Genomic DNA, 18,594 nt, shown 5'->3' with positions numbered 1-18,594 from the left:
CTCTCTTTCTCTCTTTTTCTCTTGTTTCTTTCTCATTTTTTTCTTTCGCTCTAATCTACTCCCCCGGCCACCGAGAGAACGTTTGTTCTATCATGTGGCCCCCGAGTTAAAATGAGTTTGACACCCTTGGTGTAGGGTAATAGTTTACAGTTTCATCTCATAAGGAACCTTGATTGATTGAAAAGCCACGTCCTTTAGTTCTTTGTACTCGGCTGCGCCACCTGCTGGACCGGCATCAACTTTGTGGTCAAACCTTCAAAATAAATGCTTAATTACACGCGAGTAGTACTACCACGAGTGTGCTGGCGTGTTTATCTGCGTCGTATATTTTGTGAGCTTGATTTTGAACAGTACTGTGTTCAGTATTCATCATTTATTTCTCATATTATAAAACCCGTGAATTTCTGTTTATTTTTTTAAAGTTTGTGTTGTTGTCTTTTACGTAGAGGGTGAGATCATTTAAAATAACCGGTTCTAACGGACGTCATTTGAATCTAATCCCGCAAGAAAAACGCTTTACTTGTGAAAAGGCACCGCTGGGATTCGAACCCAGGATCTCCTGTTTACTAGACAGGCGCTTTAACCAACTAAGCCACGGCGCCGGGTGTCCACGTTGGACCGTCAGTCAATATCGAAACAGTTTTGACGAAGTTTTCCCGGTCCATATGAACCTTTTAACACAAAAAAAATTACATCGGCTAAAAATAAATACTCCACTTTAATCACTTTGTACACTTAACTGAGTAAAAAGCTTCGATTCCCTTTTGTTTTTAAAACGATCGTGGAATAAAAACCTAAGTGACGTCATGCCTACTATGACGTGAAGGAGATCATTTTATTATTATTTATTTTAAAACAAGTACTTAATAATAAAACAATAAATGAATAATATACCTCTGTGTTTTCAAGCCCAACTTTTTTTCAAACAGAAAGTGTAAATTGGTTGAAAGTTGAATTGTTAATAATTAAAAGTTACTTTATTTTATAAACAATGTACATGGGTGTTGATCATTTGTATTTTTCCAGAGATTCTGTGTTAATTGACTTTGAAGTTGCTTAGTACAAAAAGGTTCAATATTTAAACGAGTTAAATGTTCACTGAAGAGCATTGGTGAGCAAAGTACAGCCCGCGGGCCACTTGCAGCCCATCAGCTTTTTGTCATCTGACCCGCCGAAAGAAAGGTAATACTTATTTTATTGGATGAACGGACGGACACAGACAGACAGACCGTGTGTGAGTGTGTGTGTGAATGGGTAAGTGTGAAAGCACATTGTAAAGCGCTTTGGGAGGTCTTCATTGACTTGAAAAGCGCTAAATAAATGCAGACCATTTACAATTACAGACAGACAGACGGACAGACAGACGGATAAGCTTCTACATAAGGGGCCTAGATAGACAGACAGACAGATAGACAGACAGATAGACAGACAGGCAGACAGACAGATAAGCTTCTACATAAGGGGTCTGGACAGACAGACAGACAGACAGACAGACAGACAGACAGACAGACAGACAGACAGACAGACAGACAGACAGACAGATAGATAGATAGATAGATAGATGGATAGATATGGATTAAAGTAACAAAAAATGTCTCTTTTAAGTGATCAGAGCCAAAAAAGCCGATCCTCTAAAAAGAGCTGGAAATCCCATCACTATTTTCTGTGACTTTTGCTGAAATCTCATTGGACACTAACATGAGCGTGTTGTTGTGTCTTGTGAGGCCCCGCCCCCAAAGAGGCGGCCATAGCGGAGCTGTCTCTTCAAGTCCAGACCGCTACAGTCCCGCAAACTATTGGCGTCGTTTCACCTTCAAAAACATAAACGCGCACAAAAAGAACATTTTCATAAGGTAAGCCAGTACACGCATACGTTTGCTTTTTCGCTTCGGGATCCGGTTTGCATTGGGGACTACTTTAGCTAGCGGAAGTGCGTACGAATTCATTCTTGAACCAAAGCAGTGAAGTTGCTCGTGCACGAGCGTCGGCGCCTTGCCTCGGAGTGTTCCTGACGCCGGTGCACGCGCGCGCGCGTGCGTTTTATTTTTGTGTAACGGCGACGTGCGCGTGACCATTGCGTGTGCGCGAAGGAATGGCGAACATTGACATCCCATAATACGACGCTCGGTATTATTTTGTCAGTTGTTGTCATGGTGAATGTTGAGTAGACGATCCTTTAATTCCTTAAATAATTCCTTTTCGGTTTGTTTCCTATCCTTCAAAATAAAATCTGCAAAAAAATATTGTCGGAAGTAAAATGCCGGCTATCTGTGTTCTATTTCACATGGCAGACAAGATATGCTGTTTTAGTTTATATTTAAGGGACATTCAGAACCCATTATAGTTTAGCCACAGCAATCGTTCTCTTTCTAAATTTCCAATAAAGGTTTTTACTTTTTAAAGTTGGGATGCCAAACCTCTTGAAAGTACTATTCAGATTTATTAGGCTAATTATTCTCACATTCTAAGAATACAGTGATCAAATAGCAGATTTTGAACTACTATTAAGTGCAAAAAGAAGACAATCAAATTTAGCAAATGCAAAATAAATACTAAAAGAAAGTGCTTTTTACTGGAAACACGTAGCTCCTGCGTGTGTGTAAACCTCATCTCTCTCTGTCTCTCGTGTCAGTTATTGAAAATATGACACAATGCGTCTATCGGCGCATTACGTCTACGAAATATAGTTTTGAATTCAATTGTAATCCTTAGTTCAACTTAACGCAACTGTAATTTGATCACATCTTTTTTCTTTTTATCTCTAACTGAAATAGAATACAATTGTATTTTTTTAGTATCCTGATTACGTAACGGCGTTACATGTTTTCTGTTACTTCCCAACCCCGGTCACTACTTATACATAATATGTTATAAATTAAATACTATGATACTTCTACATAAGAGCTACGAGAAATTGTAGACACAAGCTGTATTTTGAGTTATGTTTGACATACTAGGGTTTAAAATAATTTTTCCATCATGTTATTTATCTCATTATTGTGTTATTATGTTCAATTACTATTTAGATGTGTTTTCATTGACCAGGAAAACATGTTTTATACCTATTTCAGGTGTTAACTTGGATGTTTATGGGTGGCTGGGAACAGATTAATTGGTTTTCAGTTCTTTTGTATTGGGAAAATTTCCTCAAGGTGAGAGCCATTCTCGATACTAGCACGTTGCGGGAACATATTCATTATATATGTAGATGCATTGGAGATTTTTAGGTTCATTTATTTCTCGAATCCACTTCTTGGCATCAATATGAAATACCGATATCTGATGGCGATGAGCAATCACTTTGCAGAGATCGTGTTCGACGGGCATTGTGGGAAATTGAGTTTTTGGTCAAAGCACTCTTTTGGCCCATTTATTTTGAGACACTGGGACGGTTAAAGTTCTCGCGAACCACATTTGGCGCCTGGTCCTTGAGTCTGACACATGTGTCCTGCTGTATTTGTCACAATTAAACAGATATTGTATATTATCTATCACTTCCTAGTAGTAAATAATACAATTCGTTTAAAAAAAAACAATACTGATTTGAAAAGAAAAGCTAAAATATATGACATATCATACAAACGTGCATCTTTCAAAATATATGTAGGTCGAGAAATTTGCATTAATTTGACATAACATGAACCTCACTTAGAGGGAGTTGACCAAATTGTCTGCCATCTTGCTGCTAGGTGTACCCCAAATAAACAATAAAACCTATAAAGGCCAGGTGATAGAAATGAGAAGAATATAGTGTTTTTCTCACTTTAGAGTCTCTGTAGTATGCATTCTTCCTTGTGCTTTTCAGAACTCGTTTTCAGTTGCACAACACAACACAGTGACATCTAGTGGTTGAATAATACACATTGTTTCTTTAGATGCAGAGAATATTGCAAATAGACAACATGAAGTTGTGTTAAAGCGCCGCCTTTCGACAATGTTCGAATGACAGTATGCGTTGCGACCGGGCTCACCGGGCTAACCTTGCCCTCCCGGTTATTCTGCAGGATGTCTCGTGAGCAGAAGGCGGTGGAGGGCGCCAGACGGGCCTTCCAAACGGGCCGCTCGCGATGTCTGGAGCATCGCATCCGGCAGCTGAAGAACCTTCAGCGCTTCTTGACCGAAAAGCGAGACGAGATCGCGGAAGCCTTGAAGAAAGACCTCCACAAGGTGGACGAGAAACACCGCCGATTTGTTCCACACACGTTTGCTAGGACTAAATATTAGCATAGGAATTTGCATTTTCTTTGTTTGCATTCACTTTGAACCAGGGCTGCAACTAACGACTATTATAATATTTGACTAGTCACAGAGTATTGAAACGATTAGCCTAGTCATCGGATGTTAATTAGTATATTCTTAAATTCAGGATAAAGTTGATTTAATGATGTGGTAAATCAGTGTTTTCCAACTTTTTCTGAGGCACACTTTTCCCATTCAAGAATATCAAGGCGCACCGGAGGTTAAAATATTTAAAATATTCAATTTTTATTTTATTTTGAAGGCTTAAAGTGACATTTAAAGGTTTTCTTATAGTTTGTGGTCACCGTGCAGGAAATTATACAGCAGAATCATTTTGGTTAATAAGTTTGCTGTAATGAAGGAATTTCATTACATCGTTAACCTGTTTTTCAAGTTTTACTATAATATCATTCTTTTTTCCCCAGAAAAGCTAAAATAATTTTCAGTTTTTTTATAAAAACGCAAAATAACAAAATATTAATTGAACAAAATGTTTTACTTTATTTTTTGTGGGTCAATCTTTAACAGCTTCAGTCTTTAGTACCTTCTGAGCAGATAATTAGTATATTAAAAAAATATATAGGTTTAACTCCCGGCTCCTCTGAGTTAACGGAAACAAAACTGGAAACCGAAATTAAACAGGACAAAATAAACGGGAACAATACTGGACAGGAAAATTCAACAGGAAAATTGGACCGAGTCAAACCCGACGTCTTGCGGGGCAGAGGTTTGTTGACGGGCTGACAAAGGAAGCGTGACAGCACTGAGCTTAAAGTAGATAGAAAGCCAATCTGTTAACGAGCCGCAGTTGGCGCCACACGGGCGGGGCCAATCGGGCACCGTGACAACCGTGACACAAACGGTTTTAACAAGTAATGTTTGTCGTTTTTAACATTTTAACAACCGACACTTTGTTCTTTGGACGGCATGCATTTAATTTCAAATACGTTTGTCAGGCAGTTTTGTTCAAGCTCTCTTTTATAGCGAAATATACACAAACAACATGTCGTCAAAGCTGAATTGGCCTGAATCTTACAGAGGCGAGTCAGACTCCGTTTTGTTTAACTGTCCGACATGATCTTTAAATGTTAGTGCCTGAGGGTTGGGTAGGGTTACTTTAACTGGATTACTTTCAATTACTTTTGGATTACTCCAATACCAAATATGCTAATAAAAGACAAAATGAACTAAATATGAATAAAATTACTAAATTTTATGCAGGCTTGGGGAGTAATGGAATACATGGAACGGCAAAAATGATGTTGGCAAGCTGTTTGGATTTATTTTCTGTTTGTTTCTGTCGCGTTTTATGTTAGTTTTGCCGGAGATCAAAGATATCAAAGCCATCAAAGCCAGGAGAGAAAGCTTACCACGTGTTGTGAGTCATAATTTTATTCATATTTAGTTTATTTTGTCTTTTAATAGCATATTTGGTATGGACAATTTGACAAAATATGACAAAAAGCATATTTGGTATTGGAGTAATCCAAAAGTAATTGAAAGTAATCCAGTTAAAGTAACCCTACCCAACCCTGAGTGCCTCACCGAGCTACTGCCATGAAACTTTTCAAGTATTCTTTTTATCGGCCCTGTTCAGGCGAAAATTCTCCCAAATTTAAGAAGTTTTGATATGCATACTTGATGTTGTCGCCGCCATTTCTGTATGTTAATGTTACCGTTCGAGACAGAGACGCTATTGCGCAGGTGCGATTCTCAGCAGAGATTGTATTCATTTAAAGATGCCTCACTCTGTTGGAAAACGTCCCTGATGGAATTAATTATCAACTACTTCTATTATTGTTCTACATCAACTTCTGCTAATCCTTGCAGCCCTACTTTGAACCCGTTTGCTAATTTTTGGCCGCGTCTCCACGGTAACAGGAATGGACCCCAAGGGTTACGGGTTTCATTTTGTGTTTAAGAGCGAGGTGGTGGTCCAGATGTATGAGACGCTGGGCCTAGAAGATGAGATCGGCCTGGCCATCCGCAAACTGAAGGAATGGGCGGCGCCGCGGCCGGTGGAAAAGAACCTCCTGACGATGTCGGACACGGTCTATGTAAAGGCGGAGCCCCTGGGAGTAGTACTGATCATCGGGGCCTGGAACTACCCGTGGGCCGTCACCCTGCAGCCTCTCATCGGTGCCATTGCCGCAGGTACCAAGTCACTTTATCATTAACAAGCTATCTGGCTGGAGCTACTTGTTTTTGTCATGGCCCCTAAAGAATATTAGGTGTTCAATTGCAGTCACACAGAAGTTTTTCATCACTCTTCAGCAGTGCTTCTCAATTATTTTCTATCACGTCCCCCCTTGGAAGAAGAAATCCTCTCGCGCCCCTCTAAATTGGATCCTTTTTTAAGTGATCACATAATATTGGGCACAATTGCTCGATATTGGCCAAATCTACGCTGGAAAAACGCAGCATCTTATCAGTGTGAATGGGTTGTAATGTCTTAAAGCAGGGGTGTCAAACTCATTTTAAATCGGGGGCCACACGATAGAACAAACGTTCTCTCGGGGGCCGGACTAGTAGATTACAAAGAAAAAAAAGTGAGAGAAAGAATTAGGAGATAGAGAGTGCAAGAAAAAGAGAGAAGGCGGGACAAATAGAGGGACAGAGAGAAAAGAGAGAGTGAGAGGGAGAGAGAATGTGAGAAACAAAAGAGATATTGTGAGAGAGGAGGAAAGAAAGAGAGAAATCCAAAGACAAATAGAAAGAGAGAAGTAGATAAAAGAAAAGGAGAGAAAAAGACGGGGAAAGAGAATGGGAAAGCAAGAGAAAGATAGAAAGAGAGAAAAGAGAAATAAATGGAAAAAAGGAAGAGAGAGCAAAAGAATGTAAGAAGACAGAGAGATAAGGACAAAGAGGAAAAAATAAATGATAAAAAACAGACAAAGAGCGTAAAAGAGAGAGAGACAGAGAGTGAGAGAAAAAGGGAGGAAGAGATAGCAAGTGAGAGAGAGAAATACAAGTACAGCGTTTGTGAGCGGCACCTGGCTTTGGCAACATCAAGTGGGCATATTTCAACCTGCAGCAAGTTTTTCTCCTGCGCTTCCCTCAGTGTTGTCTCGCGGGCCGGATTCAATCCCTTAGCGGGCCTGATCCGTCCCCCGGGCCGCCTGTTTGACACCCCTGTCTAAAAGTAACAGCTTAATTTATTTGGTTTCATGCTGTCCGCTGCCAACATTTTTAACATAGCAAGCACACTGCTTTTTTTCGTCTCCCTCCGTGATCACAGTGAAGTGCTACGTACGCTTCATTGAACTTCCTCATTTAAGCTCAACTTTTAGCTCAAGAAAATTGAACAGAATGTCTCTAGTCCTTTCTTACTGCCATGAAAATAGATTACAGTCATTTTCAATTAAATTTCTCAAAATTAGCCTGCAATTTATATGTGTATAAGGCATGTGTTTTAGCGGTTGACTGAGCCTTTTTTAACCCTACTTTTAATCATCAAAACCTGGTAATAACATAATAATAGTATAATAGTATAAACAGTTCAATTTAGAAGCGTGTCACTCTATTCAGTAAAAATACAAGTAGCTCTCAGCTTCAAAACCGTTGGTGGCCCCTATGCTTAAGAAATTCCTGGGTTTATTTGCAGTTCAAGGGAAGATCTGTCCATCTTTCTGTGCTATGTTCCTTCTATTCACACAACATTCTATCAGATCTACAAACCACGTCTAATATATCTATGACTTCTACATATCTAGATAACTTTGAACTGTGCACCTCCTCCCGATCTTTAGTACTCGTTCATAGTTCTTGCGAGTGGAATTTGATACTCTTGTCGCCCGGTTATGTGACTGGGAGCCGCTGTACTTCCTGTTCTGATACTCAGTGTTTGTTTGGCTCAAAGGTCAAGGCAGATTATTTGTTTAATATTACAATAATTAACAATATGTATTAGAATATTTTAAATATAGTTGGTCAAGTCATGTTTATTTGTTATAACCTTAATCACAAGGAGTCTTAAAAGGCTGCACAGGCAACAGACTATTGCAAACCACAGACTATTATGACACCATCCCCTGATCTAAAACCTACATGAGGGCAAGGGAAAACTCAAAAACCTCAACATGAGGAAAATGGTGAAACCTTGAAATAATCTCCCTTCCAGGATGACCAGGCTGCATTGGAAGTAGCATTAACGAACAATACACAGATATTGTCAATAGGAAATATAGGTCATTCATAACCTATGGGACAGAAGTGTGTTTTAAGCCTAGATTTAAACAGTTCCACTGAGGTCGCAGATCGAATCTCAGGGGGGAGAGCATTCCACACCACCAGGGCCCGAATGGAGAACGCTCTGGAATCTGCAGATTTCTTCTTGGTTCTGGGGATCACTAGTAGACCAACATTTTCAGAGCGAAGGCTTATTGTTGGAGAAAATAATGGTTGTGAATTATAATCATTGCATGATTTAATTTTGCAATATGATTTAAAAAAGAGGAAACACTTATAGTTTTTGCTTCAGTCATCTATGTGGGACACTCAGCATGCGCATGCATAACCGCAAACGGTTTCATTGTGATGCAAGTTGTGTGGGTGTTAGCATGACACTAAAGTCTTTGGTCTGCAGCCCAGTGGGTCAGGGAGTAACTGAGGGACTATTTGCTTTACATGAATACATCCCCCATTACAATTTACACCGAACAGTGTTTTTTAATTCGTGTGCCGTAAGACCTTGTCTAGTGTGCCACTAGAAATGTTATGTTTTTATCTTTGCAACAAAGGTCTCATTGTCTCATTGCATTGGCTTTTTACCAGAGATCAGCTGGGTACAGGGTTGGGTAGGGTTACTTTAACTGGATTACTTTCAATTACTTTTGGATTACTCCAATACCAAATATGCTAATAAAAGACAAAAGAAACTAAATATGAATACAATTACTAAATTTTCTGCAGGCTTGGGGAGTAACGGAATACATGGAACGGTAAAAATGATGTTGGCAAGCTGTTTGGATTTATTTTCTTTTTGTTTCTGTCGCATTTGATGTTAGTTTTTGCCAGAGATCAAAGAGATCAAAGCCAGGAGAGAAAGCTTACCACGTGTTGTGAGTCATCATTTTATTCATATTTAGTTTCTTTTGTCTTTTATTAGCATATTTGGTATTGGAGTAATCCAAAAGTAATTGAATGTAATCCAGTTAAAGTAACCCTACCCAACCCTGGCTGGGTAACTGTAACATTCATTCATACCAGTAGGTGGCAGCAGATTACTACTTTATTTTTATTTTGTATACTAATTGTCTGCTCATGCAATAGGGCATGGCCATTTTTTAATATCTTATTTTGTTTGATGAAGCAAAAAGTAAAAATTCTCGCTCATAAATTTACCAACTTGAAATAAAATTTTACCAGAAGACAAAACGTTGTAAAACATTGTTTCTTCCACTGTCAGATCATGTATGCCCATTTTGGTATTATTGTTCTAGAAAAACAAGTTAAAATATAGTAAAACTTAAAAAACAGGGAAAAATAAAGTTCCATATTACAGCCAAATTATTAACCAACATGAAATATCTGTATTTTATCATTTGTTTCAATAAAATGATTAATATTGCACTGCAAAAATAGTAAAATAAGTCAAAGTAAAAAAAACTTGCTTATTTTACTTATTTTCTTAATTTACAAAAATATTATGGCAAATAATTCCTGCTCATTTTTAAGTAATATTTTGTGTTTTCTTCTGAAAAAAAGATAAAAGTTAAGTAAAGCAGGTTAACATATAATACTGCAAATTACAGTAAAATTATTTAATAGAATTACTAACCTGTATTACCTTCTGAGAAACAAACAATCTAAAAAACGAAGTAAAAAAAAAATAAATAAAAAATATATATTGATTTGAATAATATTAAAAAATACATGAACTATTATAAAAGGGTGCCTTTTTTAAATACTTGGAGGTCGAGAAATTTATATTTAACTTACATAACATGTTGGCTCACCAAGAGAGAGCTGACATGATTGTCCGCCATTTGCTGCTACGGGTACCCAATGACCCAAAAATCTTATGCTGGAGCAGGTAGACAAGTAAATGTTCACTCTGCTAGCCTCTGGGAAGAGGTACTGCAGTGTGCGGACCACCAGGTTCTGCAACAGCTTTGTCCCCCTGGCCATCAGACTGTTAAATGGTCAATCACACACATAGTAAGCCTACACAACTGCTAATCTGTACATCTGTTAGTTTTGTTTTTTTGCACCACTGGCAGTTCTCTTATACCTAGCCACTCCTTTGCACATCTGTTCGTACTCCAGTGTTATTGTTATTGTATAATGATTTGTTTACCTGACTGCCCATTTTGCACATCCATTTTGCACATCTGGTTTAGCTGCTCCTCTTGCACTCTTTGCACTACTGTATAATACTATACATAGCTATAAATTATTTAGCATATTATCAGTACTTCAATAGTATATTGTAACTCAGTACAACATTTATTTATATCTGTACATTCAAGAAAACTGTGCGGGTCAGATGTATCGACATTTCACTCCGTATGCACGTGTACAAGAATGACAATAAAGTATATCTGAATCTGAAATGAGAGGTGCAGTTTGGTCAGTCTGCGTAGTTTGTATTCTTCCTTGTGCTTTGTAGCACTCGTTTTTTGGTGACACTACACAATACATTGACATCCAGTGGTCAAATATTACGCATGTGTCCCAGCTGTTCCTAATTGTTAAACATTTTGGACTGATGTTTCACCTTGAGATTTTTTAATAGAAAAAAAAGAGCGCCTCATCTATAAAAAGTCTATAAAAACAACACATAGAAGACTAGAAGTGTGCAGTTGTGATCAGGGACTTACCAAAGTATCATCCATCAGGTAACGCCGCGGTGGTAAAGCCGTCTGAGGTTTGCGCACACACGGCCAAGGTGATGGACGACATGCTGCCGCTCTACCTGGACAAAGCAAGTCTATTTTTTGCAGATTCTGAGTCGTCGAACCCAACAAACTCATGTTAATTGTTTTGATCCTGCACACAGGAGCTCTACCCGGTGGTGACAGGAGGCGTGGCTGAGACACAGGAGCTGTTGCGCCAAAGGTTCGACCACATTTTCTACACAGGGAACAGCACTGTGGGGAAATTGATCATGGCGGCGGCCGCCAAGCACCTGACGCCCGTCACGCTAGAGCTGGGCGGGAAGAGCCCGTGTTATATCGACAGCGGCTGCGATATCGCCATCGCCTGCAGGTAGGGGGAGTATAAAACCATCACGTTCAGGTCAGTTCTTAAAGGAAAGGCGTCTTCTTGCTTGCTTGGGGTGTGCACAGACGTGTGGCATGGGGCAAGTTTACCAACTGCGGGCAAACCTGCATCGCGCCCGACTACATCCTGTGTGAGCCGGCCTTACAACCACGTCTCATCCAAGAACTACAGAAAGCCATCAAGGTACAGTAGCAAAAACAGCTATTCTTTTAAAGTGTCCCCTCTTCCAGTTAGCTGTCAAAATGGCATCCTATTGCTGAAGCTATCCCAATAAAATTGTACTAATCCGAGTCTCCTGGCAGGAGTTCTACACAGACGACCCTAAAACTTGCCCGGACTACGGCCGGATTATCAACCAGAACCACTTCAAGAGGATTATGTCCATGATGCAGGACAGCACCATCGCTTTGGGTGGAGACAATGACGAGGAAGACTGCTACATAGGTGATGCTTACGAGACAACATCAGACAGAAGGCCTGGTCCATTGGCTGACGGCTAACAGGACTTGTGTATCCATGGCGTTCCAGCGCCCACGGTGCTGAAGGACGTCAAGCCAGATGCCAAGGTGATGCAGGAGGAGATCTTTGGACCTCTGCTGCCCATCCTGTCCATCAATAGCGTGGATGAAGCCATTCAATTCATCAACAAAGGCGAGAAACCTCTGGCCCTTTATGTCTTCTCCAGTGATGACAAGGTACACTCACTTGGACTGTGTTACTGTAAATTTCAAATAGAGAAAAATGTATACTGAGGTCAGCGAATGGCTTTATATTCAAGGAACAAAATATATCAAAATTAGAACACTGAAGACAACTTTTCATCAATGTGGTCCGATCATTTCAAAACGGTGGGACACTTTATCTAGGGCCAGTTCCTTCATGTGACCTGAGCACACAACCATTACCAGATACCCTTGGCTATGACAAAAAAAAGGTCCATTTATGAGGACATGACAACCAGACACCTGAGAATGAGAACATGAAAACCACACACATGTGTACATGACAAACACCCGTGTGATGGCACATGACAAGCAGACACTCGTGCATGAGACCATGACAATCAGACACCTTGGTTTGAGTACCTGACATCCAGTTAACCAAGGTTGAGGACATGCCAGAGAAACACCCATGTGTTAGAACTTGACAACTGGACACCCATGGATGAGGACATAACAACCAGACACCTGTGCATAAAGACATGACAATCAGACACCCATACAAGGGTACATGACCATCAGACACCTTGGTTTGAGTACCTGACCTCCAGTTACCTGTGGTTGGGGACATGCCAACCAAACACTCCTGTGTTGGAACATGACAACCGGACAACTGTGTATAAAGATATGACAATCAGACACCCAGGTCTGAGGATATCACAATCAGCCAACCTTATGAGTACCTAACAAACAGACACCTGGGAATGAGAAAATAAAATGGGACACCTTGGTTTGTGACCCTTTCAAACTCTAATCGGCTACGCAGAGCAGAACTTATTGTGAACCTTGACTTCGGATCACCAAAAGAGAGTTAAGGCATGTAATGAGTAATGAATTCCCTAATACAACTTTTGGAACAATCTTAGTGAGAAGCATCCTCTCAGGAGAAAAATCTAATTATTTCCATTTGCAAGGTACCGTACTCTGTCAGGTTGACCCATGGACCCGAACAATTATATAACAACTCATTTTCTGGCTATTCTGAGCCAAAGTGTGCTAGTGGCATAAACAGAACTTTGCTTCGCTGACGTGTTTACTCCACTGGTTGAAGGTCATCAAGAAAATGAGGGACGAGACCTCCAGTGGAGGACTTCTGGCAAATGACTGTCTGGTCCACTTTTCAGTCAACACGTTGCCTTTCGGGGGCGTTGGTAAGCATGCACACTCATTGATAAAATTCAACCTTTAAACTCTCGCAGAACTTTAATCCTTCCAACTATTTAATCTTCGAGTCCACAAGCAAACCTTGGCACTCTGACATACACTCCAACCCTCAACAATGCTGGGTTCTTAGTCCTAGACTAGTTTTCATTGCATTAACGTCTTAGAAGCAGTGCTTCCTCTAAGCTGCGCGCGTGCGCAATTGCGCACTGCTTGCACATTCTCAGCGCACAAGAAAATCTAGCCAGCGCATAAAAATGAGGGCTCAAAATTACTAATTAAGAAGCGACTTAAGTCAAAGTTACAGTGCATGAAGGTAAAAATACACGGGTTCCCCTGACGTTGTGTCCTAAATGCGGTATTTTGAAGTATTGCTTCTCTCCAGACAGTCTCTTCCCGGACTTAACAACAATACACCGAACACGCAGTAGCGATTTGCATTTCTTTGCACTCTTCTGGCTTTACATTTTTCTCAGAGTCCGATTTAATTGATTAATCTATTTATTTATTTTCAATATAACAAGCCGCTAAAATACTAACTAACTGTATTATTTGTGATTGCAACATCCTTTGCTGTCTGGTGGTCCTGAGGGGGGGATGCCACGGTCCCTTCTCAGGGTTTCTTCATTTTCATCATGTTGAGGTTTTTGGGGTTTTCCTTGCCCTCATGTTGGTTCCAGATCAGGGGATGGTGTAATAATGGTCCGAAAAAATAGTCCGTGTAATGACCTGTGAGGCCCTTTAAGACTCTTTGTGATTAAGGGCTATACAAATAAAAATTACTTGACTTGACTTGACTTAACTGTAGCCCTGCTTCGCAGTTTTTTTTATGGGTGGGTGACTGACAGCATAACCCAGCTTATAACAGTCGCCCACACAGTCACATCCACCCAACACACACACAAAGCCCCCTGACCTCGTGATAGCATTTGCTGTGTGTTGTCTGCTGCAGAACACAATGCACGATTAAAATCCACCAAGTATCGAAACCGCGAAAAATAAAAACCGAGATACAGCGAGGGATTACTGTACTGTATCTACTGGAGTGTGATTGGGTGATGACCTCCAGTGGTTGACGATCTCCGCAGGCAACAGCGGGATGGGGTGCTACCACGGCAAGCACACCTTCGACCAGCTGAGTCACCTGCGAGGATGTCTCATCAAGGCACTGAAGATGGAGGGCATGAATAATATGCGTTACCCTCCTCACACCACCAAGAAGCTCAACTGGGCTCGTTTCTTCATCCTCAAGAAGTTCAACATGGGCTGGACCCGACATCTGCTGATGCTCGCCACTGTCGCCGTGCTAGCCGTCATCGTACAGGTAAGATCGTGTTTAAGGAATTTACATCATTGTAGGAGAGGGGTAGGCGATACTTGGAACTTTGGTATCGATCCCATACAGGTAAGTTTCGATTGATACCGATCTTATTGACCCTTTGGCTGTGACTGAAAGAATGAGAGCCGTAGCGGAGGGCAAGAAGCACTTGAGCGCAAGACAGTTGACTTAAAAGCTTTTAGATCAGCACAGGTGTATGGGGATACTCCATTTACTGTATAGTGGTACAGATCGTGTGGACTGCAGTCAGGCAGATTGGATGTTAAGATGTATGAATATGTCAGTAGGAATACCGTATGGCTTGTTAACCAATATTGCTAATGCTATCCTCAGTTTCTCTAAAAGCGCCCTTTGTGCTTTCCGACAAGGTGAGTCACCTCATCCGACAGTTGCACAATATTATTTTGTCTTGTCATTGGCCTGGAGAGGGATGGGCGCCACCAGGCTGTACTTGCCCAAGACACACCAGAGGAAATTGTCCCCTTAAGATCGGTTAAGGAATCCAATCAACCAATAACATAGTAACAACTTAGTAATAACATTATAGAAATTTAACTAAAAAGTCACACTCAGCTTCAAAAAGGTTGGTGACCCCTGGTGTAAACAATACAATGTAAAAATGTATAATAGTATAAGAAATACAATACCTTCCCAGAAACTGTTTCAGAAAAAAAGGCAAGAGAGTTGAACCCCAAAAAAATCAGCAAAGTAATGGGGAACCCCTTTCGGCTCTGTTGCCATAGTGACAATGGATTCACAGGTTTTTGTTCAGGAACAGTACCATATTAACATTTTTGGTTGCAGTTCGTTGCTCTCTATAGGGTTAACTTTTTTCACGTGTCGATATGCCATTGGACCATTTTACCACACAAATTACACCCGGCATTGTCCTTTTCTGTTGTTGAAAAAGAAAAAATTCAAACCGCCTCGCACTGCCTGTTTGCCTCTGTCATTTTTAGCTTTTGGTAAGGGTGGGCGGATCAATCAAACTGAACTTGCAATCTCCTTTTGCCCTCTCCTTTGCCTGGCAGGCAGGATGCAGCAGGTGGCCAGATAGGGAGAGGGGCTAAAAGTGTGCCTGTCAGTCACTCACTCAGGCATATACTTGAAGAGTTGCACAGGGCGATGGGTGAGAAAGAGGGGGTTGTGGAGGAGCCAAGTATCGATCTGAGGAAAATAGTATCGTTTCGATCCAAGTACTTGCATAGTATTGATACAAATCGATATTTGGATCGATCCTACTATCCCTTCACGTCCTGACCTGTTTTTATGTATTTTTTTGCAGAAGTATGGCTTGGTGTAGAAGTGCTGCCGTTGAAAACCCTCAACTTCCTGCTCGCTTTTAAATGACCAATCTTTTCGTTCAACATTCAAGCTGCTGATTTATTTTGTTTTTAACTTTTCAAATTGTTAATCATGTAATGAATTGAAGGACTGAACCCCTTTTTGGACGTTTTCACGTCGAAGGAAGTCCGTTCCATTTCAAGGAGCTGTGTGCGGCCTGAGGTCATTGGAAAGTTCCGGCTGACTGACACTTTTGTATTTGTCCACATTTATTTCAGAATCTTTTGACATCGGATCATATTATGTTTCAAAGCAATTAAGACGAACACATCGTAGCTGCCGTTTCGTGAGATTTTTACACTTGTTGGCTTTGTAACAAATTAATCTATTTAGCATTAAATATTCTAATAAATATATTCAACCTTGTCGCGAAACTGCTTCCCTTAGCTTCTTTTTCTGGTTGTGTTTGAAAATATGGTCTCGGGTTGTTAAAGGATTGTTGTTTGACCGCTAGATGTCGCTCCATTGTGTAGTGCCACTGAAAACGAGTGCTAAAAAGCACAAGGAAGAATACAAACTACGGAGATTCAGAGTGACCAAATTGACCAATTTTTCGACCCGGCTTTTCACAAGGATTTTGATTTTTGGGGGATATCCGGAACAGGAACATGGTGGACAATCATGTTAGCTCCCTCTAGGTGGCACTCATGTTATGTAAAATAGATGCAAGTATCTCAAACCGCGTGTTTCCGTTTCAGTTAGATGGTATCCACATTCTTGCAATGAAATTCTCATGGGTTCATTTGAACCCAACACATTCACATTTTTGACTCTTTCTGGGAGATTGATAGAGAGGAGGGGATTCCCAGCCCCCTCGCTCAACCCAACTGATGTTGCAACATCTCATTGGGAGTCATTAGGTGACCAAACCCCCCAATTCCAACCCCTAATGCCAAGCAGGGAGGCAAAGGGTACCAATGTTATAAGTCTTGGGTATGACCCGGCTGAGGCTCGAACCAGCAACCTCCCAGTCTCGGGGCGGGCGCCCTACCCGCAAGGCCACCATGCAGGTGGCCTTGCAGATTTGTGATAGTTCATGTTTTTTTTTTCTCATATCAAAATTTCTAGTTTATTTTTGATAAAGTGTTTTTAACACTAGTAGGTGCTACTGGGACAGCAGTCACTCAGGAGGTAAAGCGCTGGTCTTGGGTTCAAAAGGTCGCAGGTTCGATTCCCGGCTCCTTCATGTTATATGTCGAAGACACTAAATCCCGAATGTGTCATGATTACTGATGCGAGGCACTGAGTCGGCTCCTTTGGCGCCAACTGCCTCAGACGCTGATTGGCTGTTTATCTCTTTTTAAACCCCCGTCTTCCTGTCACCCGTTGTCAGTCCGTCTGCAAACTTCAGCATACGCTAGGCAAGCCCTTTTCGACCCTGAATATCCTGTCCTGATTCCTGATTGATTCCTGGCTCCGACCCCTTTTCTGAACTCGATTAGGTTTTTTGCTCCACCACCCCGGCCATCGACCTGTTCTCGACATTGCCTTCGCTCGCCACGGAAGTGCCACTTCCGCATTCCAAGTGAGCATCAGATTGCGGGCGATGGCCTCCCTCTTTCCTTCAATAAAATTGCAAGAAAACGTTACATGATTGAGTCAACCCTGTGTGCTGGTCGTGACAACAAATGCAAAAAAGCAGAATGTGAAACATATGAAATAAGTTCTTAATTTTATGTTGTTATTGTGTTTATCTTAAACCCATCTGTCGGGACAAGAACATGGCAGTGAAATCAAACATCAAGTGCTGGTTACTTCCATCTTCCTCTACGCTTGTGAGACGTGGACTCTCAGAGCAAAACTGGAAATGAAAATCCAGGCCTTGGAGATGCAAAGCGACAGAAAACTTCTAGGCATCAGCTACTTAGCCCTTGTGACAAACAAAACTGAGCGCAACACCATCAGAGGAACTTCGGACCCTACGAAGAACTGTTGTCTACTGTGTGCAGATGGAAACTTCAGTGGTATGGTCACGTCACAAGATCATCAGGACTGGCCAAGATCCTTCTCCAGGGTACAGTACAAGGAGGCAGGAGGAGAGGAAGACCAAAAAAGAACTGGCCCAACAACATTAAGGGATGGACTGGAGCAAACTTTGCCAAGAACATGCCAGGAACCGTGGAGAAAGCTGTCCAGAGTTGCGTCCTTATTGGTGCCCCGATGACCCATGCTGTTAAGGGATCCATGAACCATGTTGGTGTTCATAGTCGTCAATAAAGGATTTAAATTATAGCATGTATTCAACAACATTTGTCACTTTCAACGCCGAGTTCTCGCTGAGAAACAGTCAAACAAAATTTTATACCGATTTATAAGAAAAAATTGAGAGTGCTCGTTACACATTTTCATGCCCGATTCTCGCTTCGTTAAATAAGCAGCACTGTTCGCCTTTCCTATACAGTACAAGTCTTTGGACCACAAATGTCCTTTGTTAAAGATAAAATACAAAAGAGAGCATACCTGCTTTGTGGAGGTGAGATGACAAGCCCCTCCTACGCCTGGCAGTTCTTCAAAAGTGATCGCTATACCAAGAACCCTCCGTATGTGCTTCACTGAGTCCATCATGGA

General features: G+C 41.0%; 1 protein-coding gene and 1 non-coding gene across 2 annotated transcripts; one reads left to right on the top strand and one right to left on the bottom strand.

The window, feature by feature from the left end:
* Nucleotides 1-528: 528 nt before the first annotated feature.
* On the bottom strand, nt 529-602 carry trnat-agu (transfer RNA threonine (anticodon AGU)). Its single transcript has one exon. It is a non-coding gene; the product is annotated as a tRNA-Thr (tRNA).
* A 1,125-nt stretch (nt 603-1,727) lies between these two features.
* Nucleotides 1,728-16,400, top strand: aldh3a2b (aldehyde dehydrogenase 3 family, member A2b). The gene is made up of 11 exons (XM_088321217.1): nt 1,728-1,853; nt 4,005-4,167; nt 6,162-6,393; nt 11,079-11,164; nt 11,240-11,448; nt 11,529-11,646; nt 11,766-11,907; nt 11,992-12,158; nt 13,234-13,333; nt 14,432-14,667; nt 15,968-16,400. Exons 2-11 carry the CDS (start codon nt 4,006-4,008, stop codon nt 15,983-15,985), a joined length of 1,470 nt encoding a protein of 489 aa, XP_088177343.1. The 5' UTR covers nt 1,728-1,853; nt 4,005; the 3' UTR covers nt 15,986-16,400.
* The last annotated feature ends 2,194 nt before the right edge of the window (nt 16,401-18,594 follow it).

The sequence above is a fragment of the Urocampus carinirostris genome, chromosome 17, assembly GCF_059441175.1.
Source record: "Urocampus carinirostris isolate Australia breed hairy pipefish chromosome 17, RoL_Ucar_1.0, whole genome shotgun sequence".
NCBI classification, from domain to species: domain Eukaryota; kingdom Metazoa; phylum Chordata; class Actinopteri; order Syngnathiformes; family Syngnathidae; genus Urocampus; species Urocampus carinirostris.
The sequence above is the reverse complement of the archived record's forward strand: the minus strand, read 5'-3'. Positions and strand labels throughout refer to the sequence as shown.